General features: G+C 54.1%; 1 protein-coding gene across 1 annotated transcript in view; it reads right to left on the bottom strand.

Moving 5' to 3' along the window:
• PEMT (phosphatidylethanolamine N-methyltransferase) overlaps positions 1-14,897 on the bottom strand; it is a gene marked incomplete at its 5' end in the record, with an annotated part of 41,561 nt that extends 26,664 nt beyond the window's left edge. The window contains 2 exons of the mRNA XM_084270994.1: positions 12,332-12,439; positions 14,787-14,897. Coding sequence (XP_084127120.1) covers positions 12,332-12,439; positions 14,787-14,897 — 219 coding nt within the window. The remainder of the gene's footprint in view (positions 1-12,331; positions 12,440-14,786) is intronic.
• Positions 14,898-26,010: the final 11,113 nt, after the last annotated feature.

Below are 26,010 nucleotides of genomic sequence, written 5' to 3'. Positions count from 1 at the left end.
GGGTTTCGTAAGGACTAGGTACGCTTTACCTCAAAGCCATCCCTTGAGATTACCGCCACACGAGTCTTTACCTTGAATCCACTCATGATAAACAGCTAGATAATAAATTTCATTTCTCTAATAGTGTTTATGTGATTTGTCAAAGTACCATCTCATTAGCTGGTTGCAATGAAAAAAAGCCCCTGCTTATCGTACGCCAAGGCAGGCCGGGTCCGTCGATGTTCCATAAACCACATCTTCTCCTCTTCAATAATAACAAAGATGACACAGAATACGGGCTGTATTCACTAGCAATTTCCAACACTAAATCTGAACAGCTTCTGCTCAAGGCAAGGAGCTCATGATTTATGTCCGAAGAGCTGGAAGCTGCAGGTGATTCTGAGTAACCCAGAGCATGCCATGTTAATTAGTGAGAGCAGTCGTGGGGAGCCCTTATGAGCAGCTCCCTGAGACTGAAGGGGAGGCGGTGCACAGGGAACCAGACTACAGACTCTCCTGGCCAACACAACCCATGGAAAAAGTAATGATTTCTCCAGAACACAGCACGGGGTGAGGAAAGGCCTTTCCAGTCCCAATTTAGGATGTGGTGGGGACAGCCAAGCACCGGGGGGAGCATAGGCTGTGTGGGGGAACAGGGAGCAGCCAGGACCCACCCAGCTCCTCTAATCCAGTAATACAACCTAATAAAATAATCCCCCAAGATCAGGGGAAGGCAGAGGCACAAGAATTCGGGGGGCTGCCGGAGCCCAGACAGAAAGCAAGCGCTGCTGGATGAGCAGCTCATGCGCAGGACAACGAAGCATTTTGCCTGGTGTTTTGCTGGATTTTCTTTTTCCTCCTCATTTTCCATGCCCAGATGACTTGGCCCACACTCAGCTTCCCATTGCACACACTTCCCATCCAGAAAACCACAAACCTCATATTTTCATGCATTTTTCTGAAGCTCAGAGCATTTTATCTGAGCAAAACAGGTCTGATTTTCTCAGGCAGCTCACAGCAGGCACCTTCCCAAACCAACCAGAAGCAAAGGTGTGCGTCGGCCTCTCGAGTGACTGAGAACGTTCTGCCCATCTCACACACGCTGTATTTGCTTATTTATTTTTCTTCCCCTGTTGCTCATACTAAAAAAAGCAAAGGCAGGGAAAGTGCCTCAAGTGTTGTACCTTCAGCCGCGTTACCGAAACGGGACGTCTACCCAAAAGACCCATTTCCAAACAAAGCGATCCAACAATAGCACCGGCGATGTTTGAACTGGCATCGATTTAGAAAGACAAGCTCTCTGCTGCACCACACTGTCAGCAAGCACTCAGTACAAATGCCATGTTACAAGACAAACGCCTCTGTTGGGGTGGGTTTTTTTAAGATTTCCTTTCTACAGTCGTGCCTCTGCTCCGCTGTGTTATTTCCAACCCAGGCCCTGGATCCCAGCAGATCCACAGTGCTGAGGTCAAGTCCCTCTGAATTCGCTGCCAGCTTCAACACCTCAGGTTTGGTCCTAAACATGGAGACAAGGCTTTTTATCTTCCCTACAAAGCATCTATCCTGCTCTTCAGGGCTTTCTGATGATTGCTGCAAACCTTTAGTTCAAACCAGTGTCGCCGTGGCAAATAAGGTCAGCTTGATTAAAAAACAGTTATTCTAGCTGGAATAAAAATGGACAGTGTTCAGCAAGCACATCCTGTGTAAGAAATACCCTCTTCCTGAACTGAGCCAAGCCTTCACCAGCTCCAGGTAAAACCAGATTGAGGTCACCTAACAACTCTGGCATTTCTTGCAGCCTCAGATTCATTGCAGAGAGATCGTATAAAGCTATGCCACAAATGTCAGCCTTTTCAAGTGCCTTTTTGCTCTCCTGTATGACATGTACTTAGCTGCAGATACAGTGTGAGCACCCAGTTCTGTCACCGTGTCCCCAGCCAGCTGGACCTGCAGATGTGCTGCTGCCTGCAACCAAAAACTGGGGCTGGATGTTGTAGTATCTCATGTCAGACAGCTCTTCAAGAAGATACAGCCTGTGGAAGTGGAAATACTTTGGCTCTGTTGTCTTAAAGATTAAATCAGAAGCTCTGGCCCACCCAACATACAAGAGTCAGACGGGACTGGCAGGAGAGAGCAAGAGAGAGAAAGGCTGAAGCCTCTCGAGATGCAAACACATCCCCACACAGCTACACAGCCCCACGCAGAGGAGGACAAAGCAGCTGAGCCATCCTAGCACTGCCTGGGATCTTGTGTTTAACGTGAGGGCTTTCAGGCCTGGGCATCATCTTTGCAGTTTGCTCTCGTTAATAGGTTTGCTTGGATGCCAGCTCAGCCCCACTCATTAGCCACACCGCCGAATCCAATACTAATTCTGGACCCCTCCTATTGCTACAAATAAATAATAAAATTGCCTCCACGCAGGGCTTGTTTTCTTCCCTTCTCCCCCTAATGCAGGTCTGGTAGCATCTCATATATCCGTTAATGAAGTCCATTATACCCAGAGTTTCTCAGCGAGTAAAAATTACAATCATTAGCCAGTGACTGACGAGAGACAGAAGCACCATTTCTGCCCGGGCTGGCAATAACAGTACGCCAAGTACGCGTCCTAGTGAGCCCAGCCTTGCTCTCCTGTAACATGGTACCCAATGTTCTTCATTAGCATCTCTCTCTCTCTCTCTTTTTCTTTTTTTTTTTTGAATAGAGCAAGACAGCGTCCTGCAGCAGGTCGCAATTACACGCAACAATTAACTCAGGGAGAAACAATGACGGGTGTCGCAGAGGCACATCTTGCAGCGGGGCTGTGGAAGATGATCAGGAACATTTTAAAGCCCTGCCTAAAACTGAAGTCTAACACAAGTGAAGGCACAAGTGACAGCCCGGGAGAGGAGCCATGACCGGTTTCCTTACAAACTACTTAGTAATTCTGTGTTGTAAAGAAACACAACAATCATTCTTTAGGTTGTAATACCCCAGTGACCAGGACCAGCAGTCTCAGCCCAGGACTTCTCGTGCCACTTGCAAACAACACACAAAGCCAGCTCGGCTTTTCGCTGAGCTGCAGCCACCCTCTTGCTGCCCTTTTGTGAAATTAGGGTTTAATTCTCTGGAATAAGTCTGCTAATAAGGACTCCCAACACACCCATCCTCTGGACAGCGTGTACTCGCTCACCGCTCCCCCAGGGGCTGTGATGGGAGGAGGGATGGGGAAAGGGGGGAGAAAAAAAATAAATACGCCTCACAGAGCACAAGATAGAAGAGAAATCTAATACCCCTTCACAGGGTGGTGAGAGTTCGTTGGAAAAGAGGTACTGGTTGCACTGGCTGCACTCGCACAGCACCGATGTCAGCTGGAGAGCCTCCTGTCCTCTCACTGCTCGAGGGATCAAGTTCCACGCTCCGTGTTAAGCCTCCCCTGGGAACATTTCCCACGGCGCTGAGGACACGCATGTTTGCGATGCTGCTGGCGTCCCGGCGGCCAACAATAGAGAGGGACAATCTGATCTCTCTGTACGGCGGGCGCTGTTCCCCTCTCCTCGGGGATGAGATGTTCAAGCCGCCCGGCACAACAAGTAACAACAATTGGAAGGGTTAAATACAATAATCAGACCCCCTCGGGCTTGCTGGTGTTATCGCTGGGGTTCCTGTGGGTGTCGATGGGTGTAACCACGTGCCCTGTGTCAGTGGAAGAAACCTAACCCAAAAGCTGAGAGAACAATCAGTCATCCCCAGACCCAGCAATATGCACCCCTTGGGAGCTCCCTCCCCCTTTTGCTGCCTCAAAGCTCAATGCCAAGATGCAAGGATGAGCTCCACATACAGTGCTCAAATCCTCTTACAGTGTGGTGCTCTGCACATTTGTACCAGCATCTTGCACAGAGGATGGTGGAGGCTGAGCAAGTCCTTCCAGCTGAGGATCCATACACATCCACACCAGGGACCAGAGCCTAACAGGTACAGGCAGGGAAGTAATGTTCCTCAGTTGGGCAATGCACTCGCTTCGGCTTCCAAGTACATCAGTCTCCGGAAAATGATTGCCAGACAAAGACCTGAAATGAAACTAATTCATTGCCGCTCTCCAGCCTTGGGAATCAAATGAGTAACTCTACAGACATTAAAACAATGTCCTGGTAAAAATAAACAGGAAAGGGCACTGAATAGGAATGCTCCATAGTTAGAAATGTTGTATCTCATCTGAGGTCACTCAGTTTTTAATAGAAACAGCCATGCGTGCCCCAAGGTGATATGATTTAGTATTGCTCCAGTGCTGTTACGGGTGCACACAGTAGTCACAGATGGATGGACGGGGTTCCTGCCCAGTTCAGAATCCTCCCTGGGATCTGCTGCCAGACACTCCACAGAAAACACGGCTCTGAGGGAAGAGGCAGCAACAGGAACATTCGACTATGGGGGAGGAACTTGGGGTCCCTCTTCACCCAACAAGACTTCTTCTTTCTAAAAGGGGCATTTCTACAGCAAGGAGAGGCTTGAGCCAGGGGCAGTCACACCAAGCACCAGCCAGGCACAGAGCTGATGTTTGGAGAAAGGCAGGACGCAAGAAAAGTAGGCAGAAGGGGTACTGTAAAGGATCATAAAAGCTGCATGTACACTTTCCTTCCCTGAAAATGTCTTTGTGCTTTTATGGCAAGGAGCTGCTACAATTACAGCTTCTTTTATAAGAGAAGCACAAAGCAGATAATGAGCAAACCTCCCACTGCACAAAGGAGGCAACGAAGGCGTTCTGTGAGCCCTGATGGTCAGGCTTCCCTGCTACAGACGAAGGCAGAGAAAATTGCAAAAACCCATCTCCATTTCACCCACTTCAGGGGTGTGAGCAGCTCGCAGCCTGCTTTTTCTTCCCCAAACCACAAAAAGGATCACACCAAAAATGACTGTGCCTACACAGACAAGGAGTGGAAACCCTTCAGCCAGACAAAGCAGCAGCTTGCACGACCCGACCTGCAGAGAAAGCCCACGGGTGCATCAGCCCTGGTCTGGCAGAGGAGTAAAAGGAGGGAATAAAAACATTTTGTAAGGAAAAAGTCCAAGCAAGGTATTGCCACATTCAGATGACTAGGTAACACACCGTGGAGATTCATCATTTCAGTGACACATGGGAAAATCAAGAGCTCTCGTCAGACTTCCTCCCCCTGACCCCAACACTCACATTGACATCAGGGGAGTTTGACAAAGCCACACACAAGGCTTACAGCTTTTCTGCCAACCAAATCTGTAATTTTCCAAGAGAGTGACTCCTCTTTCCCTGCGTGTGAGGAAGCTCTGAGGTTTGGATGGATTGGCAGGGAAAGGGAAATCAGGCAGCAGCTTGCTGGGTATAGCTATTTCATTCTCTTTCCCTGGGACAGGGCCACCCTCTGAAATCAAAGCACCTTGCTCTGAGCAGCCACACACTGCTGCTCCCATTGCTCTGCAGCACATCAGCCAAAGCCACTGCCCAGGCATGCTCTGTGTCCATAGCTCGTGTCCTCCATCAACCTAATACATGAGCACCAGCTTCCCAACATCAACTGTTTCTCCCCGGGCTGGGGTATGGGGATTTTAAAGCTTTATGAGGATGCCTGAGGAAGGGGGGCGTAAGCGAGTCGATGCAAAGGGAGTGCAGGTTGCTTCATTTAACTGAGATCAGGCTCCTAATATTTATGAGGAACCAGTGCCCGCTGGTGATCAGGCTGCCAAACTATCTGGTTTCACGCTCAGGAGAGCAGGGATGTGAGATGCTCCTGCCAAGTGCCACTTCCAGCTACTCATGACACTGAGGACACAATACATGTGGAAAAGAGGAGGAGGGTTCTGCTTTACTGGTTTCCTAATCTACTTTACTACCCATTTGCTACTGCCACGTGAGCAACTGGAGATAAGTGTCCTCACGTAGTTCATTTTCTGTGGGTTACCAAGCCTGTGTGCCACCAGCCTGCCACAAACCAGACCCAACATCCCCACCGTGAAACCCAAACGCCTCCCTCCACACCACAAGTCTCCAGGCAGGCAGGAGACGTGATTGCAAGATGATGATGGAAGTCCGGCAGCAGGTCTTACAGAAATAACCTCCCAAGAGCACTCAGCCCACTGCATATCCGCATTTCTTCGTCAAAGCCGCCTATTTTGGGTGATCCCATCTTTCTGGGAACCAGGCAGGCTTCTGCTAAATGGTCTGCACCAGGGCACAGCCACGAAACTCCCAGCTCACATCCGTGACAGCAGCAAGCACACAACCGATGTCCCGGGGGAGGCAACGGGTTTCCCTGCTCGGGGCTCCAGCAGCTCCCAACCCCAGGGCTACGCACAAACACTGCCACAGCCAAGGGTCACAGGGGAAAGAGCCCGCTGTTTTCCATGCCTCCCCATCTGGGTAGATCATACAACTCTCCTTTTTACCTCCAGCTACATTTTTTGCCTTGTCCCATGGGATACAGGTGGTCACAGACTTGCCACATCGCAGACTAACATCTCTGAACAGCACCTCATCGCCAGAGAAAACATTTAGCAGCAGCGTGGCAGGATAGGGATGGAGTGGGACAGGGGGGAAAGGGCCTCTCCCAGCTTCTAGGATCTACAGATAATCCTCTGATGCATATGGAAGCAAGACTCTGGGCTTAAGTATATTTTTTCATCTTTTGTGCATGTGCTGACTTATTCCAGCAGGGCTGCCAGCTGCCCGCAGCTTATTTTTAAAGCACTAAACAAGAAAAGTCCAGTATATACAACAAACACCCTGGGTTTCTAGTGAAGCATTCTGTAGAAGCTAAAAAAAGGAGGTTGCTCTTTGAGTCAGCCTGGCCATGATCCACGGGGGACTGCGAGGTGAGAGACAGGTCCTGACCTCTGTTCAGAGGAACGCTGAGCAGGCACGTCGCACACCAGCTGGATCCCAAATTCATGCTAGGAACAGGCATGGAAACAGCTCTGCTGCCCAAGCACACCCTGCCTCAGTAGGTACCCATGCTTGGTGGCTGGGCAGCTGCTCGAAGGATTGCTACAGCCTCACCTAAAGACCTGAGGGCTGAGACCCTGCCCAGCTCAACACACAGATGAAGCACTTCAGCTCACAGCCAGGCTGGAGTCCATGATTCCTCCTGCCACAGGCAGCTCAGCATCGTAAAAAGACATCGCACGGCTTCTTAAAGAGGCTTTAGATTAAAACACCACCACCCCTAGCTGGGAGGCTGCAGGGAAGCGGTGCTGGGATGAAGGATGTGGCTCTCCCTCAAGGTGACAGCGCTGCTAATTGTGTCACTCCACCCGGCAGGCTGGAGGATGTGACCCAATTTTGGTGCCTGTTATGCGGCTCACAGCGGTGCCGACACACTGGAAAAGCTAAATTTAGGAGCCAAACAAGCAGAGTGTTACACACCCGGCCAGGACTCGCTCCGTTACGAGATGGTCAGAGAATCGATGCTGTCTGCTCCCCGCACACGTTACGGCATCGCTGCAAAGCCCTCACCACCTGAGTGGGAAGCGTTACTAAGTCACTCGGAATAAAATTGCCACTAAATGCTGTTTGGGGGAGAAGAAAGAAAAGCGAATCCTCACCCTTTTCTCAAGCATTGTAGGGAAACGGCTATTGCTGCCTGGGAGAGAGCCCAATTACCAACGATGTGCGTTTTCTCCCTGCACAAAGGATGAAAGGCATCAGAGCTGGTGGTGACATTTTAAGACCAGAGATGTAAGAGCAAATCTGAGCCTCGTTGCAAGCCCAGCTTTACCCCAATAAAGAAACACTTTCTGCAGTCAATTGCCTTGCAGCATAGCTTGAAGCCCTGCTATTGATCTAGCATCTTTTATAAGCAGATAATCATCGTCGCTGTGCTGTGGCTTCTACAACGGGATCTAAAAGCACTTTCCAAAGATGGTTGAGGGCTGTTTTTCTGCTCTCAGGCACGGTTGCAGGTGGGCAGAGGTGTGCGGGGGGGAGCCCACGAAACTCTCACAGGTTTGCAGAATTTGAAGGCCAGAAAATAAAAAACCCAATAAATCACTTCAACTCGTTCATCTCCCAACCCTGTCAAGTCCAGCTAACCAAAGTGTACTCCCTGCAAGGCTCTGCCCACCACTCCAGCTCCAGCCCTCACCCAGCCACCTCATTCCCTGCAATTTCCCTTCCCCTGTGAGGTGCTAACACTGCCACCATCAAGCCACTGCTGGATCCTTCCCTTCCACAAGACAGACAGCGAGAGCTGCTGAAATCCCCCAGCATCAGCCATTTTTCTCCTGTGTCCAGATGGTTTCTCAGAGTTTGGCTCACTGAGGTCTGAATCCCAACAGCTCCCGGCAGCTTCCCAGCAGCGTGGGGAGGTTTTGGGCCAGGCACCTTCCTCCGAGTTTAGCAAGAAGTGGTCAGAGGTAGGTGAAAGGGGGCTGCCAGCGCCTGCAAACTCCCTCCTCCCTGCCGGCACAAGCACTTCTTTTCCACTTGGCAGATTCCTCTAGTCTCCAAAAAAAGGAGAAAAGGATGGGAAATTAAAAATAAATGAACCAAGAGATACACATCGATCAGGAGCCAGACATTGTCAGCCCAGGTCCCTCTGCAACTACTTCTTTAATCAAAACCTCACGCAGCTTAAATGCTTGACAGAAATCTAGAACAAAGATCTTGTTGCCCCGAACAGGAAAAGCTGCAACCTTGAAGAACTAAATCACACCCGATCACGCATGTCTGATGGGGTCTACTTGCTTCACAATCACACTAAATTATCCTAAGTCCGTTCCTAAATGTGACATTTAAGGCTTCACCCTGCAGATTCCTGAGAGATGCATGGGTGTCTCAAGCAGGTCACCGGAGGTGACAGGAGGAGCAGGCTCTTGGGCAGCCCTGAAAATGTGCCATTTCTAAATCAGTCCGTGACGCCAGCTGTACATTTTTTAAGAGGCTCAAATCAAGAAAGGGATTGCTGATGGATGCGCTCCCCACTTGAAACTCGCTTGCGTGTTGATGGACGTCAGACTACCTGGCTCACAGCTATGCCACTTGCTTGTCTGCTATTGAGAATGTCAGAAACCTTCCAGCTTTCTAGCAACTCCCCCTGTGCCAAGGCTCAGCAAGCTGTAAAGCCTCCCGCACGCAGGTTATCTGCCTCTCCTTGCTTGAAAATGTTTGTCCCCAAGGAGTTGTTATTTAATACCTTCCTTAGTTACCGAGGGATGGGAAGTTTCTCCCCTCGTTCTGCGGCTTTCCAAACACAGATGGGATTTATTGAAGTTTCTACCGCTCTGACCTCATTAAGGTTTTATGGCAGAGCTCCAGCGACGCGCCTGCTCCTCGCTGGGTGCCCCTCAACAGCCCCACAGTGGCTCAGGTCTCCCGGCTGCGTTGAATGTCCCTGGGGAGTTGTAAGCAACATCATCTGCAAAACGGCTCTGATGCTGCCTTTCGGGGCCTCGCCTGCACCCTGCCTCACACGGGATCGTGGATCCCAGCAGCTCCTTTCGTAACAGCCGCAGCGGGTAGGAAAGCAGAGACAGCATGAGGAGAGACAGGAAGAAAAGGAAGAAATAAACAGAATAGTGCAGGAACACAGCTAAGCTGTGCCATGGACAACATGACCTTGGGGGCCACCCAGGCAGGATTTTAATTGGCACAGAGCCTGGGGGGCAGAAGAAGAGGGGGTGCGAGTCCTGGGTTTGGTGGGGAAACACAGAGGGTGACCCTGGGGTGACATTCATAGTACCCCCGCCCCAGCACAGGCCTGCAGTGAGGACAGGAGGAAGTGGGAGTGCTGAGGCCTTTTTGGAGAGCTTTTAACCCCTGTGGAGAACAGGAGGGAGCATCAGCACAACCTGGCTGGAGTCCTACAAATTGCCTCACTCCAGCTCTGGTCCTCCAAATTGCTCTCTTAACCCAAATACATAAATCGACCCTAAGAGCGTCAGGGTTTTCTCCAGAACCACCTCTTCCACAGCCTTCAGAGTTCCTGCTTCATCCCCAAACCCTGCAAGTTTTGTCCCAGAGAGATATGCCTGGTGCTTACTAGGGCAAACGCCTCGCCACGCTCACTCAAGGCCTTGAGATGCGCCTCTCCGTCAGCAGCCAGGGTTTCCCCACCACATATTTATTCGGAGGCGCTGCACAGCGAGGACAAGCCGGCGCCAAACTTCGCAAGAGGCAGACAGACCTGGCCGGAGTTCAGCAGGGACAGGGAATTAAGACACTGAACTAAATCAATGAATCCCCACCCAATTTCTACCCACACGAGGAATTTCATGCTCGGGAAGGGTTCTGACCACGGTCCCAAATTACTTATTAAGCACAGAGAGCGGAAACTGTTTGGCACTGCACAGAAACCCAGTTTTTGCACTAAAGCTCCGCTGAGCCCAAAGTCATTCAGATGCAGAAGCGATCTCAGCTGCTGGGAAGGAACTCAAACAGCAAAAGACAAAGGGAGCCTGTCCAGGAATGCATGGAGAGAAAGAAGAGTTGGTGAGGTGCAGGCAGGGGACATGGATCACACAGGAAAAGGGATGGGGAGAAGGTAAAGGAAACAGGCCAGGGAAGTCCAGGGATGGCTGGGGCCACCCCTGCTAAAATGCACTCAGTAGTGGGGCCTTGCTGTGGGACCCACAGCCCTGCAAGAGCTTTCCAGCAGCGTCTGCTGCAAGCCACAGACCAAGGCTGGCAGAGCCTGAAAACACCTGGGAGACGCTCAGGGCCCTGGGCACAGCAAGTGTAGGGATGGAGACACACGGACTGTAAGATCCACCCAGCCCGTTACAGCTGGGGAAACATCAAGTGCCACGCTCACCTCCCCAGAGCCTTCCACCAACACACAGGCTCAGGTTGCTCACTGCAAAACCATGCAGAGATGCCTTTTGCTCCGGGGCGCAGGCCCTGCATGTCTTGCTTGCAGTGCCACCTGCCGCCAAAGGCAATGCTCTTCAGAGCTGGAAGGGGACAACAGCAACGCAATGAACTTTCTGCTGTTACATCAGCTTTCCCTGTCCTTTAACAGCAGCCAAACTCTTGATCCAAAAAGCAATGCTATTTCCCAAGCTGCAGGCGTCCCACGAGTCGCAGGCGTAGCAGCAGACTCTAATAAAGTACTTTTTTTTTTTTTTTCTTTCCCTTTTATGCAGTTTCTTGCTGGAGCTGGTCTCTCCCCCCAGAGACCACATCCTGAACCTTCTTGTTCATTGATTCTTTATGCTGAACGATGACTCCGCAGCCGAAATAATGTGGCGTGTTCTAGTTCACATTTCAGACACCGTGAGACTTTTTAATAACGAGTTGCATGAAAAATTAGGGAGGCTGCAACAAAGAGCTCCGACAGAGGTTTCCAAAGTGACTCACAGCCAGGAGAGCCTCGCTTTTCCAAAGCTCAGCGTGAGACAATCTCAAGAGCCCCCACGCTCAGAGAGAGACGAGTCCTCCCCCTCTGGAAAAATAAGGCCTTTTAAAGAAGACTTCCCCGGGGTGAGAATCCCTGCTGGGAGGTTTGGCGGGCGGTTTGGGGAATCTTGGCAGAGATGACATCCCATTCCTATGAGTGTTCGTAGGGAGGGAGAAGGTTTCGCCCCAGACCTCAGCTGTCCTGCTGAGGAGCTGTGGGATGGGAGTCACCTAGTGCTGCAGCCAGCCTGAGCTCCCTGCTGAGGACACTGGCTCTGGCTCTGAAACAGGGCTGGGAATGATCCTCGCTGCTCTGGCAGGGAGGCAGCAAACCACACCGGTAAAAGGCAGCAGAGACTCTTCCAGTCTCAGCTCCCGAAGCGCTATGGCACCCACAGGGACCGCGAGCATCACTGGTGCACAGGTAACCCTGCTTCTGCTTAGGGCTGGCTTGCTGCCAGCTCTGCAGCTCTGTGCCAGACTTTGCAGATGAGGGAGGGGGAATTTCTTGGGGTTAACTTGTGGCTGACTGGTTTTGCTTCCTGCCATCCACACAATCAGCTGCCAATATATTTCAAGGGGAAGCAGCGGGCAATGTACCCAATGCAGCCACCAGCAACTAATGCCATTCACGTTCAGTCCCAGTGCTGAGCAGTGCCTGGCTGCTGGGCTGCTGAGGTGCAGCAGGAGGTGGCTGAAGGATGGTTTTGATTGCTCTGCCCCCACTCCCAAGCTCAGCTCCTAATTCCTTCTGCATCTCCCACTGGCTCCCACCTTTAACTCTTCTGTGACACCGGCCACAGCCACCCCCAGTGCCACGTGTCTTCTCCGCAGCCCAGCTCCCTGCTCACCCCCTTCTAACTCGCAGTAACGGAGTACACCTCACCCCACCCAGCCCAGCAGACTTCCCCAAAAGGTGTATTTTCCTCCAGCATGGCCCAAAGGAGATCCCCCCCATAGCTGACAAAGGAAAGCTAGAAATAATGGGGCTGCTGACATGTAGGCAGCTCTTACCACATTCCAGAAGAGCGGGTTGAAGGCGATGGAGAGGACAGCTGCGATGAAGCCAGAGTCAGTCACGTCCACGTAGCCGAAGAGCTGCGCCATGGCTGTCACATCCACCTGCGGACGAGAGCCAGTTACTGGGGGTGCAGGTTCCTGCGGGGGCTCCGGGTGTTGCACCCAAATACAGGGCACTTCAGCTCAAACCCAACGTTACCAGCTGCCCTGCAAGAGAGGAAAAAAATTTTAATGGCCCCAAGCAACCCGCTGTTCCAGCTTGCAAAGCACTGTGTCAGGGTGCTAAGCCAAGAAGAGGAGTGGGGGCTCCCCCAAACTGCCTCTCCCCACCTCTCAGGGAGCCCCGTGCTTGCAGCACTGCCCAGAAAGACACAGGCACTGGGGGGACACTGCTGCTGCAAGGACGGGCACCAGCACTATATGGGGCAGCTGCCAACCCAAGCACGCTTCCAAAACGCAGGAAAAGGAGCACCGTTTGGTGTCCCCAGAGCAGCAGTACTGCACAGAGGTGCTGGAAACTCCAGGTCATGAACTCTGTCAGCTTCAGGCTTGCCTTCCAAAAAGCAAGAGTGATGCAAACACCTTTCACAGTGAGAGTGGATGCACTCACGTTATGAGAAGCTGCTAAAGACTTTCCTCTCTTTCTAAATTGCAACAACAAAAAGCCTTTAAAACTATCCAGTTTTCCCCCTTTCTCCTTTTAAGAAAGAGGTATTTTTCCCAGGATGGCTCCCTGACATTGTCAGCATTTTTAGGTGCAATAAGCCACGCTGCTTCTCCCTCCTCACCCGCCCTCCCCACATCGGTATTTGGACAAACAACAACCAGAGCCTTTTTTTTTTTTTGCCAAAAAAACTGGAAACAAAAGACAAAATGGCCCAGCCCAAGCCCTTCCCTCCCTTGAATCAAAATCAAGACAACATCGAGACTGGAAGGTTTTTCTTCCCAAACACAGCTGTGTTTGCAAGTTTTTCAGATGCCAAGGGAGAGGAAAGGCTTGAAAAGGCATCGGCTCCACCTCGACTGTCCAGGAGAGAGATTCCCACTGGCTCCTCACCCAGTTTTCAAAGGAACCAGAGCTGCAGTGGGATCCATGGAGAGGGTCTGCCAAACCAGGCGCCTCTTAGCCAAGAGCAAAGGCCCTGGGAAAGGCTCCCACGCTGTCCTGTGGGGCAAGTCCAGCCACTCTGGGCGCCTCCAGCACAGCCATGACTGCTGTCTGTGCAAAGTGCACAAGCAAAGGCCCTGGGGAAATGGGGGTAATCCTCACCAGGGTCTGAGGCTGCTTTCAAACTGCACCTGCCCCAGCTCCCCCAGCCTTTGGGATGCAGGTGCTGGCAAGGAACAATGGAAATAGCCCCCATGGCCTGATTCTGACCCATCTCCCCCTATTCCCACCCTCCCCAGCCTTTTCCTCCCTCCCTTCACCCCCAGCAGCCCTCTGCCATCAGACCTCACCACTTCAAGTGCCGTCAAGCTGTAACCTGGGCACACAGACAGCTGCTAGTACCCAGACCGAACTGTCTGGTCCCACTTCAATTGCAAACTCATGGGACCAGGACAGCTTCTTTCCTCTCGTTTCGTACAGTGCTGAGCACACCGCCGGCACTGGCTGAACAAAAGCTTCTTGACCTACTAACTCCTGGCTGGCAACATCGTTAACATTGCACTCACCTTCTTTTCTCCTCCACCGCCAAATCTGCTGCTGCCAGCGGGAGGTAGATTGGCCTGAGCCTAGTGTGTGCTTTTAGGGGTAAAAGCGGGGCCGGTTAGGATGAGCTGTCTCTGCAAGCTGCTGGGACAGCCACGTAACAGGCACAGAGCGTTCAACTTTGCACCCTCCAACTCCACAGGCAATAAATAACGGTGGCAAATGCCACCCGCTTGCCCGCAGCCCCAGAGTCAGGCAGGCTGAGAGCTGCGCGGGCACCTGGGCGAGAGCTGCACCTGCCCCACGGACACCCAGACCAGAGCCCCACGGACACCCGGACCAGAACCCCACGGGCACCCGGACCAGAACCCCATGGGCACCCGGACCAGAGCCCCACAGACACCCGGACCAGAGCCCCACGGGCACCTGGACCAGAGCCCCACGGGCAGCCAGGCGAGCTGGCAGCAGCACCCACGGGGCTCCGATGCAGTGCCGTGCAGCCCTCGCCACGTGGCCGGAGCGTGCCGTCGTGGTTTGGGTGCCAAGGGGCAGCGGGTACACCTCGGGCACCCAGTACCGAGCGTGGCCGGGGCCTGCCGCACCTGCGGGCACGGCCCGGGGGGGTTACTGCTCTGCCGAGCCCCGCCATGGCACCGGCAGAGGCCGGGGAGGGGGAGTCCGGCCACAGGCCGCTCCCCGCAGCCGAGCGGCGGCGCTCCAGACCGGGCCCTTCCCCGGGGCCGCGGTGAGCCCGGCGCTCCCCGCCCCCCCGCTACCCTCCCTCGGCCCCGCCGGTACCTGGCCGTACTCCAGGCCGCCCAGCCCTTCGCAGCACTCCCGCGGGAAGGGCCGGCCCCCGCCCGCCGCTGTCGCCCGCCGCCCCTCGCCCGGCCCGGGCCGCCCCGCCATGGCGCGAGGCCGGGGTCGCTCCCCCCCCCTCCCCAGCCGCCGCCGCCGCCGCGCCCGGGGCAGGCCGAGCGCGGAGCCCCGCGGTGGCGCTGACGAGAAGCGGTAGTCCCGCCTCCGCCGGCGGCAGGGCCCCGGCACGGCGCGGGTGGCAGCCGGGCCTGGCGGCCGCGCCGTACCGGGCCGGGCCTCGCGGCGGGGCCCGCGGCGCCGGGGAAGCACTGACCTCGCCACGGGCCCGGCCGCCTCCGTCGAGGGCTGCGAGCGTGTGTCCGGCCGCGGCGGCGGGAGGGGAGCGGGGGGGGGGGGCGGGCGGCCCGTGCTGCCGGCGCCTGTACTTCGACCCTACCCGGTGAAGCAACCGGGCCGCGGCGCGGGTCGGTCCGGCCCCCCGGGGCGGATGGGACGGGGCTTTGCCCCACTGGGCAGCGGGGCCGTGCGTGGGAGCGGGGGTAAAACAGCCCCGAGAGGAGAGCGGGCAGGACGCGCGGCTGCCAGCGCTGCAGCGAAGCGGGAGAGCCGGCCTTGCCGACCCTGCCCCTGCCTGCCCCCCCTCCCTGACCTCTTCCCTGGCCCCCAGCCCATCCCCGGGCCGTGCTCCGCACTCACAGCCGGGGCAGCGGGAGGGAAGTAGCTCCACTTGTACTGGGAAGACTGTGGAAATGGCATGATCTGTGCCCAGTATTACTCATTCCCGGGCAAAATGTAAAGCTGATGAGTCTGGATCTATTTTAAGGACAATTCACTGTGCCCTATTCCCATCAGCAGGTGTAACTTATTTTACTTTTATTTTATTGCTGTTATCATTCATACTGATATTATTTCTTTCCTCTCTAGGATGTTTCTGGTGAATGCATCTCATGGGCTGTGGTCCCACGCTTGCCTGTGCGTGGGAAATCAGGTTGTATCACACCCCCCCCCAGACCTCCGAGGGTCTCTGCATGCACCATCTGCTTTTGCAGACCCTCCTTTGAAGGGAAATAAATTTTCTTCACAAAGGAGTTTGTGATGAAGGAAGCCTCGTGAATGAGCTGCAAGTGTCCCTCCTGGAGGTCTCATGGGAACGGGGAAGGGACAGGAGGTCTGAGCGTTTGTGCACCAGAAACGTGAGCTGAGTGATGGCTCACAAAACCCTCCCTGGCAAAACAGCATCCATGGAGGTTGTGCTATAGGAGACCCTGGGGATCCCAGCTACAGCTCTCAGCCCCACAGGAAACCTTTGTTTCCTTAGTTCTCCTGCTCTGAACCCCTGCTACAGCATCACACCACCATCTGCACTCCTGCACTCGGAGTGCTTGAACAGGGCTGGACCCCATCCCATCTGGGCCCAACGAGAAGCCGCAGTATAAACTGCAGCACCAGGCCGGTTTGGGGTGAGTCGCACACCAAAGGTGCTGTGAGTGGGAGCAGCATTCCCCATGGATCATCTCCAGCTGCTTCCGGCCTCTTCTCCCTGGCGCTGGATAATTTTGCTGTGCTGAGTGTGTAATTATTGCCTCTGTCATCTCCGAGGCTGGGGCGGGAGAGCAGATGGGAGGATGTTTATTTTCTGAGTCCCACTAGCTGGGTGCTCGGGGCAGCGGGGTGCGGGGAACGCGCTGGGGAAAGCGATGAGGGCTGTGTTCAGAGAGGAGGAGGTGGGATGGAATTAGCAGAGAGATACTTTCTTCAAACCATCTTCCCTGGTGCAAGGGGACAATGTTCTGGTGCTGCCACCTGGGGAAGGACAGGGTTGTGGTGGCGGGCTGGGAGGAGGAATGGGTCTGGCTAAGGGATGGATGGATGGATGGATGGATGGATGGATGGATGGATGGATGGATGGATGAGGGATAGATGGAGGGATGGTGAGGAGGTGCAGAGGGCTGAGCCATCTCACTGGCTCCTTGCTTGAGGCCAGCAGAGCTGGGCTGTCACAGACATGTCTATGCACATGTCAGCACATGTTGCAAGGGCACCCAGCAAGGGTTGTGCTACAGGACTCAGTTCCTACCACCAGCTTGGCTGTGTTTAGGGCAGGGAGTCACACTGGAGCCTCCACACCATTCCTGCTGCCAAATCCCCAGTCCAGGGAACATTTTCCACGTAAGAGGGATGGGGTGTTTGCAGCAGCAGGGCCCCTCAGAGCCGGCCTCTGTCCTGCCTTGGAGACATCCTGGCAGCTGTGAAGGAGACAAAGAGGGCTTTCTGTGGGGACAGATTTTTCTTTGTCTCGCCTCTCCCCGTGGCATGCCTTTTATCCAGCTCTCCGTTTCCGAGCACCGAGCTAAGGAAGAGGGCATTGCCCTCCACTTTCCCAAGTCCCTTCTCAGCTTGAACTCCCCCAGCGCCCTTTGAAGTCCCACCATGGCCCTGAGAGGTCACCAATAAATACAGAGTTGCAAATGCCTGTGTGGGCAGAAAGCACTTAAACGAAGTCATTCCTGACGGCAGCGATGAGCTGCCCTGGCAGAGGGAGGACCAGGAGCCAGCTTGCTGGTTGGCAGCAGGGATTGTGCAGCCAGTGTTACTTCTGCTGGCATCTGCTGCAGAGCACTGAAGGGTTTCCATGTGTTTGACATGTTCATTGCATGCAGCTCAGTGCACATGTGTGTCAGTCCGGTGCAGGATGCTCGCTGCCTGGGAGTTAGTGGGGTGCTGCAGCTCAGTGAGCTAGGCTTGGCTCAGGAGTGTTTGGGATTCAAGGACACCCAGGGGACCCTCGACCCTCCAGGGCAGGGAGTGCTGTTGGGTGGGTTTCCTTTTACTAAGGAAACTTCAGCACAGAGGGACACCTCTCCTTACAAGCCCTTCCAAGCCAAAGGATTGGTTTCCTTGCTGAGAAAAGAGATATAAGCATCCCCAGCTTCTTGCTAACATCCTCTGCAAAGCAGGACAAGCTCATCAACTCATCTGCTGGCCTGCAGCTTCTATAAGCCCCCTCACCCACTGCTCCAGCCAGGTGAACCAGACTTTATGGTTGTCCCCAGAAAGCTTTGGTGGTCACTAGGAAGAGCTTCTTTCTGCTGGTAACATTGGCCTCTCCTGAGTTTTCAATCCTGGTCGCACCCCTGCTAAATCCTTTGCTGATAGAGGTCTCATGGGTGCAGTGTGGGGCCAGGGACTTTTTCCCCAACCCTTTGCATCCCTTCCAAGGGCTGTGTCATGGCCCACATGTTCAAACCTGCCCTGAAATAAAGCTGACCCCACTCCTGTGGGTTTAACCCTCACAAACCTGCAAGGGTTTGGACTGATGGGTCACAGAGATCAAGGACAGAGCCTCGAAACACATGGTAACGGACAGCATTGCAAGCCTTGGGAGAAACAAATAGCACGGAAGCACAGAGCTGAAACTTTGGGCAGAAGCAGCAACACTGCAGATCCTGCTCTGTCCTCCATCAGATAACACATCGTCACCAGCGGTGCAATGCTGCAATCCAGACCTGCAATCCTAGTGGAAATCCTCTGGTGTTTGTGCTGGAGGTTAGCTCTATTTATATTCTGATGAATGATTTACTCGAGTAATTGGCACACAGCTCCCTTATTACAGATCATAAAGAATTAATCACGAGATTTTCAATGCTCCCCTATCAATTTTATTAGGCTTGATTGAACACGGTGGATTGGGAACATATGGCATGTGAGTCAGACTCTGCTCCCCGTTACACCCCAGTTAATGCTGGGGACTCGCTCAGATGCTGATCCCTGTAAATCTGGAGAGGCAGATGCTCCTTTCCTTCTTTCCATGGTCCAGCTACTCCTTGTGATCCCTTAAATGCCCAGGAATGCAGAGAGCAAGCACGATAACTCCGTGTACCTAAACTCTCCCAAAGCCTGAGATGCTCCCAAACTGAAAGCCAGGCTGGGAAGAGGACTCCTTGCTTCCCACTCCTCCGTGTACTGTCATGAGCCAGAAACTGGAGCCAAATGCTTGGAAGCTCAAGATCTGCCCTTGGAGCGGTTGTCAAACAGCCCCTGCGAAGGGGATGGATGTGTCATGGCACAGAAGGTTGTTGAGAGCTGAGTTTGCCTGCGTTGGCATCAGGGCATCCTACAAGCATCCCATTGGGTTTGCTTGTGGAGATGCTTTCCTGAAAGAGGTAGCAACAAGGAGCCCTCACACCCACAGCAGTGGGCGACACATCCCTGCCCCAAACCAGGAGCATCACCTGGCTCCCTGGAGCAGAAACCTCCTTAAAAGCCACATCTCCTGCACGGCTCCCCTCATGCAGAGCACCAGGAGATCCTCCAGACTTTCCACGTGGAAGGCTCACAGCCCTTCCCTTGCTTTTTCGCCTGTGGGTGTTGTTACTGTGCTGGCTTGTGTGCAGAGTCGTGATGCGGGGACGGGGACGGTACAGGGCCCTGCTCCAGCTCGTGGGCAGTGCTCACCCTTGGTGAAGCTGTTCCCGCCGCGCTCCCAGGAACCACACGAGTATCTCCACAGATATTTTCAGGAGGGAAAGGGAACTTTGGGTGTAGATGGAGCTACTTGCATAAGCATGGCTTATCCTGAACCGGGCTTGCAGAGCAACCAGTCTGGCACAGCTACAACCCACATCCCCATCTGCTGTCTTGAGCAGCTGCATTGAAGGGCACGGAGAAGTTATTGCCAGTAACTCTTGGCAGGAGCCAGCGAGGAAACCTCCCTCTGGGAAGAGCTGAGCTGGGGAGGGCAAATCAAATGCAGCAGAGGACAGAGCAGGGTCTGTCCTTCCTGCAGGCAAAGGGGAATAACAACGGCCCCTTTGCCTTTACAGTCAAAACATTTTGCTAACACCACGTCCCGGTTCCAGAGCGGAGCAGGCAGGACCTTGCACCAGGTTTCTGCCAAGCATCAGCATGTTCTGATTGCCCAGGGCTGCCTCTCCTCTTCCCTGCCTGCACCCAAACCAGGGCCACGTCCATGCTTCGGGGTGAACACTCTTCATGAGCACCCCAAGCTCTGGGAACCCTCCCCAGCTCACCCCAGTCACCCCAGCTTGGAGCTGGGTCTTGCCTCAGTGCTCTGCCCTGGCAAGAGCCACAGTTTGCATTGCTTTAACCCAGGGCATCGTGACCTCGTCACGCATCGGTGGGGAGAGCCACAGAGGGAGAGGAGGGACACAGAGACACCCAGGTGCATCTTTCCAGACTCAGCCTATTTCCTGGAAGCTTGGGTGCCCCACAAGCCATGGGTGTGATGGTTGCTGCGGGAAGCAGCAGGCTCCCTCCGAAGGAAGCTGTGGTGTCGGAGGAGCTTCCTGGCATCTGTGCTCTGAGCCCCGTGCAGCCAACATTTAGGGAAGGATTCACAACAGCTTCCCAGCTCCCTGAGGCCGCCTTCATCACCAGCATGTCTCTAATGAAGCGGAGGCTTTACTTTCTGGGATCAATGAATCCACCGATCGTGACCTGTCTGCTAAGTGGGAAATCAGGTCTCTCCCTCCCCGAACTCGTCTGAGCTTGGCTCAAACAGCAGGCTCTGTCCCCAGGGTACTGCGTGTTGCTTAATTGCAAACCCTGTGTCTGATTAGAGAGCAGAAGGAGGGCGTGCAGAAGCCCTTGCTACTACAGCCTGGCGGCTGCTCACCCAGCCTGGGAGATGGCTGCGAGGAGGGAGGACATTTCGGGGCTCCAGGAGAGCAAAAATCCCTCCCACATTCTCTCCTCGGAAAGGTCCTGATTCTGCACAGCTATCTGGAGGGTTTATTGCTGCTCTGCTCTCCCTCAAAGCCCTAAATTCCCCAAACCATATAAATCCCTTCCAAAGTACCTTTCATGGAAACAGATGCTTTAAGAGAAGCTGAGGCTTCCCAAAGCAGAAGGCAGCTGAAAAGGTCACTGCTAACATGTCCCCTGGTCACAAGCGTGTCCCACACCGCAGCGAGGGAGAACAGCCCCCACTGTCCCCTGGATCCATCCAAGGAGGCTGGGCAGCTCTTCCTAATGCTGCCTGTGACGGCTGGTCCTCTCTGCATCTACAAATGACCCTGTGCACCCCCAGCCCCTTTGCCCATATGGTGCGAGATGCAAAGGACTGAACTAGCCTCTGAGAAACTTCCCTGCACATCATCTACCTGGAGTTATGGAGCATTGCTCCAGCCACATAAAATTAGGGTGTCCCCATTAGCTGAGAAGCCAGGTTTCGGATGCCAAGCCATCCAGACACTCACCTAATGCTTGCCACAGCAGGGATGATGGAGGGAGCTGAGTCACAGCACCCAGCATCACTGCCACCGCCATCTCTCATCCCTTGCTGGGCTGGTGGCTGGCTTTTCCCTTGCAATCAGCTTTGCTCTCAGATGTGACACCCCAGAGGGCTGCAGAGAGAAAAACCCCCTAATTGAGGACTCTGCAGGGGACAGAGCCTGGTAGCAGGGGGCTGCTTCGTGCAGTGCGTGATGACCCTCCCAGCAGGCACCTGGCCCCAGTGCTCAGTGCTGCGGAGAGCTGGGCTTGGAGTTAATTTGGGGCATCAGCCCTTCCCTGAGTAGTCTCTCAAAGCTGTGGGGATGTGTTCTGTCTCCAGGCGCAAACCACCCAGGAGCCCTCGGGAAGGGCTGACTTGCAGGGGCCAGGGAAGAGGCTTCCACAGGAGCACACAGGTTTATCCCGAGGAAGCACAGAGCTGGCTATAAATACCTCCTCAGAGCATCACTCCCCCTCCTCTTTGATGTTTTCCTGTTATTTACTTCAAACACACTCCTGCTGCTATTTTTATCTTCTCTTCTTTCCCTTTAGCTTCTGTGGCTGTTTACAAGCTGCATCTCAGAAGCATCTCAAAAGGGAGATAGGAAGAAGGTCAGTGACCCTGGGAAGAAGTCGGGGACCCTGGGAGGGCATAGTCCCCATGACCAGCAAGCTCCCTGGCTCACAGCAACATGCCATGAGCAAGAGCTCTACCCTTGCATCCCACCAGCAAGGGGCACGGCTGGGAGCAACTCTGCTTCAAGCATCACGCTCACCCGGGCTGGACTGATACTGAAAGCAGAGGAGTGTAGAAGCCCAGCAGAACCTTTCTGACCTTCCTGCTGGTGCCTCCCAGGGGCTCTCTGCTCCACTTCCATCCAGCCTTTGGCCAGACACTTTTCTCTGCCAGGACGAGCCAGTCCTGCTCAGCTGCACTCTGGTGCTGAGCACAGCAAGGTCCTGGCAAGGCCATCTCCCTGTGCCAACCCTGAATCCATGGCTGGTCACAGAGTGGCTGGGACATGTAGGACAACCAAAAGTGCCCCCCACGGCAGAGACAGGGTCTCCCACCACTCCCTAGCCACTGACATTTGTTGAATATACAGGAAATTGGTCTCTCTCTGCGATGCCAAACCCCTGCCAGAGCCAAAGGAAACCAGGCGAGCGGCTCGGAAATTAACGGAAGTGGAGGCGATGTGAGGAGTCAGACACAGATGAGCTTAATTCCCTTAAACGAATTAAAAATACATTGTTCCTCACCATCACGAGCCCTGAATCACATCAGCAGGAGAGGAGGGGGAAGCTGTGTGCCCAGTCTCCCCACTCATCCCTTCCCCACCTAGCTGCAAGCTGAGGGGGCTCCCGCCTTGAACCCCCCAAACTGAACAACCAGGTTTTGCTGCCACGACCCTTCTTGTAGGCAGAGCAGGAGCTGGGTGCCAATTTGAGTTGTTTCAGAAGAAAAACGTTGCTGGAGCCAACATGTTCATTCTCTTGTCTTCACCTTTTCAGGAAGACAAAGCACAGGAGCAACAACCCAAGCTCTGCAGTGTCCAAAACAGGGCCTGAAACAAAAGCTCTGGGGTTTCCCCACCGAAACCAAAGCAGACTGTTTACCTCATTTAAGGTGTTTAATCCCCCTCACTGCTAAAGACAAGATGCTGTCCCTGCTCCCTCCTCCACACATCCCTCCTTCTCCACACACCCAGAGGCCAGGCACTGCCTAGAAGCACCAAAACCCAGACATGCCCTTTGCCGAGTGCCTGCCTGCGGCATCGCTCACTTGCCAAGAGCTGGGGTGGGTGTTTTTTTTGCAGATCCCCATAAAAAGGGCAAATGGCTGGGCTGTAGGTCACTGCTGGGGCAGGCTCCACACGCCTGCCCTGACCGTCGGGGTGGATGTTTTCTGTCTCGAGTTGTTATTGCTGGTGGGGAGCCCTTGGGACCCCTTTTGGACATTGGCTGCAGAGGAGAGAAATTGAATCCAAAGGGCAGCAGGGGAAGGAGGAGAGGCTGGACTGGGACTGGGAGTGCAGGATGGACCCAGCACCCACCAGTTGCACCCCCACAGCAGGGCACTGTGGGGGTGGGAGGAGGGCAGCCTGGCTGAGCAGGAATGTGGAGGCTTTGCCAGCGTGTGGGCTTATCAGGGGCTGCCATGAATTCTTTGGTACAGGGAAAACTTTAAATCCAAACAGGCTGCTACTCTCCCAGATGGGCAGGCATCCAGGGGGACCTCCTGGCCTGGATTGTGCAGGAGGTCACAGCTGTCCCTGCAGGCAGCCCAGCAAGGATGGATCCGAGTGATGGGAAACCGTGCTCAGGGGTGGCTGGTGGGTCCACACCAGGACACAGGGACCAATTCCCCTACTGAGGACGCTGCCCAGGGCTGGGAAAGCCACATTGGGCAGCAAACGAGTGTCAGCTGCGTGGATAATGGTCAGGTCCCACAGCTGGTAGGGGCATGCAGGCAATGCTAATTGGAAGAGAAATTGCCTTCATCTCCTTGTACCTCTCATTAAAGACAAACCTGGCAGCAGGTGGGTGCTTGGGGAGGATGGGTGCTCCTCTGGATAGGAGAAAATGAGAGGATGGCATGGGTGCATGTGGGGAAGGAGGGAGGATCCAGCCACTTTGCAGCACATCAATGTATGGCAGCCGGGCATCGTCTCTGTGGTCATGGGCAGGACTCTGAGCTGTGCTGTGCCTGCAGCAAGCCTGCTCCAGCTTTCCTTAAACTCCAGCTTTCATCCCCCTGTGTCAGATATTCCCCAGGTGCTTTCTCCCTGCTCCATCAGCCTACAGCATGACAGAACAAATCAAGCAGCCTGGCAAAGCACCAGCATCAGGGCCCAGGGGTGCAGTGGCTGCAGGATGAGGCACAAGCCCATAACAGTGCTGCAGCTGCTGAGGAGCATCTCAGGGTTTTGTGATCGCCCCAAATCTGGCCCTGATGGGTGCTGGTGGAGGGAAGCTGTCCTGAATCTATTGCCTCTCTGCTCGACTTGAGGAGAGGAAAATTTTGGGGGTTGGACTTGATGATCTCTGGAGGTCCCTTCCAACCCCTAAAATTCTGTGAATTGGTGAAAATAGGCTTGGGGGCATGCAGTATGGGTTCAGGGCACGATCTCTCTGCTTGGCTAAAATGACACTAATTAAGCCCCTCGCAGTGTGCAAAAGCTATTCCTACAGGGCAGACAATTAACCTTGAAACTTGGCTTTTAGTGCTTGGAGGGGAGCGAATTTTTCATCCTGTTATTTCCCCATGCTATTAAGCTAATCCTAGAGACCACGAGGGAGAAGCAGCGCTACACATCTGCAGCTCCCAGCCTTGCCAGGAGCACAGCGTGTGGCTGGCAGCCTCATGCTCCATCCTCCATCATGCTCATATTTTCACCCACAGTCTCCATCACCATCATCATCATCATCATCGCTGGGGAGTGCCAAGAATGAGGGATGTGACCAAGACCACACATCAAGGCTGTGGCATTGCACTGTTATTATGGTTACAGGTAAATCCAGCTGTCTCTGAGTGCACTGGATGCAGTGCCAGCCTGGCCTGGGCTTTTCAGAGTCTCACTGGAGGGACAGCGTGTTCTGAGCTCCTGAAGGCTGTGGCTGCTGGCTCAGCATCACCCCAAGCTCTGCAGGAGATGAGACACTTAAGTTTTGTTTTCCTGGAGGAGGAAGGGAAGGATGAGGGAGGTGGAGAAAGGGGGAAGATTTGGCCCGTGGATGTCAAATCCTGCTCTGGGGGCTGGGGATGTCCTCAGGCTGCGCTGTGTTCTCTCCAAAGCTCGCAGCTCCTCTCCCCTCCAGCTCCCCTCTCATCCCCCAAAACGCAGGCGATGACAGCGCTGAGCTTGGGGACATGGGGGAGAGGAGCTGGCAGCCCATCCTCATCACCATCAGTGGAAGCAAGGGGAAAGGGAGGACTTAGAACCCACAACCCCCCTGTGGGCTGCCACACAAACACACCAGCACGTACATAACCTGTTTAAGCACTAAAATAAACCAACCTGAGGACATCTGTTACAAGAAGCTGCAGAAAGGAATCGAGCACCTGGGCAAGAAGGACAAGGAGTGAGGGGGACCCCAAAGCCATGAGATGCAAAGGGCAGAAGCCAAGGAGGAATGAGGAAAGCAAACTTCACCTGGGAGGAGACACATCTGCCTGACAAAGGTCTCAGGGGTCTGTGGGACAGGGGAATCAGGTAAAAACCATCAGGAAGGGAAGTGGGAAAGTGTTTTGGGGTGTAACACCAGGAATGCTCACTGCCAGCCTTGGCCCCAGGTCAGGCAGAGGTTTGTGAGCTAAACACACCCAGAGCGATGAGCAGCAGGTGATTGATCTGGCAAATACAAGTCATTTCCCCATGGCTCAATTAATGTCAATTAACACAAACACAGGAAAGCCTTTATCCCTGCTGTCAATCTTCGTTTCAAATTTTCTCTTCTCCTGTCAGCTGTCCCTGAGCAGCTCTTCTTCAGCTGCAAGGTGAGTGGTGGTAGGGAAGGGGTGGCCTCATGGGTCCCTCACCTCCAGGGATGGGGTATCCTGGTGATGCCATTGCCAAGAAGCAAGGGAAGACAGGCAAGATGTGCTGCTCCCAGTAGTAATGGTGCTGGGAGAAAGTAAACCAGCCTTTGGAGGTGAGATGGGAGAGGCTGTGCTTGGTGGGACCTGGCTGTTAGCTGGGGCAATGCAGAGGAACCTTCCCACAAAAATGTCCAGAGAAGCCCCCATGGTGTTGAGGCTGAGATGAAGGAGGTGTGGGTGGAAAGCCAGCCAAGCCAGACCAGAGACAGGTTTTCCCTGTGGGAAGTCTAACACTTCAACTTGCTGGGGTGGTGTTATTTGTGTCACCCAGAGCCACCCTGTGCCCAGATGTCCTCTTGCAACCACGCCACTCAGCATCCAGACCTGGAGCTGCAGCCAACACTCATTGTCCCCTAGCTGCATCCTCCA

Source organism: Gallinula chloropus (genome assembly GCF_964237585.1).
Source record: "Gallinula chloropus genome assembly, chromosome: 15".
Lineage (NCBI taxonomy): Eukaryota > Metazoa > Chordata > Aves > Gruiformes > Rallidae > Gallinula > Gallinula chloropus.
Note: the sequence above shows the minus strand (reverse complement) of the source record. Positions and strands in the feature narration are given on the sequence as shown.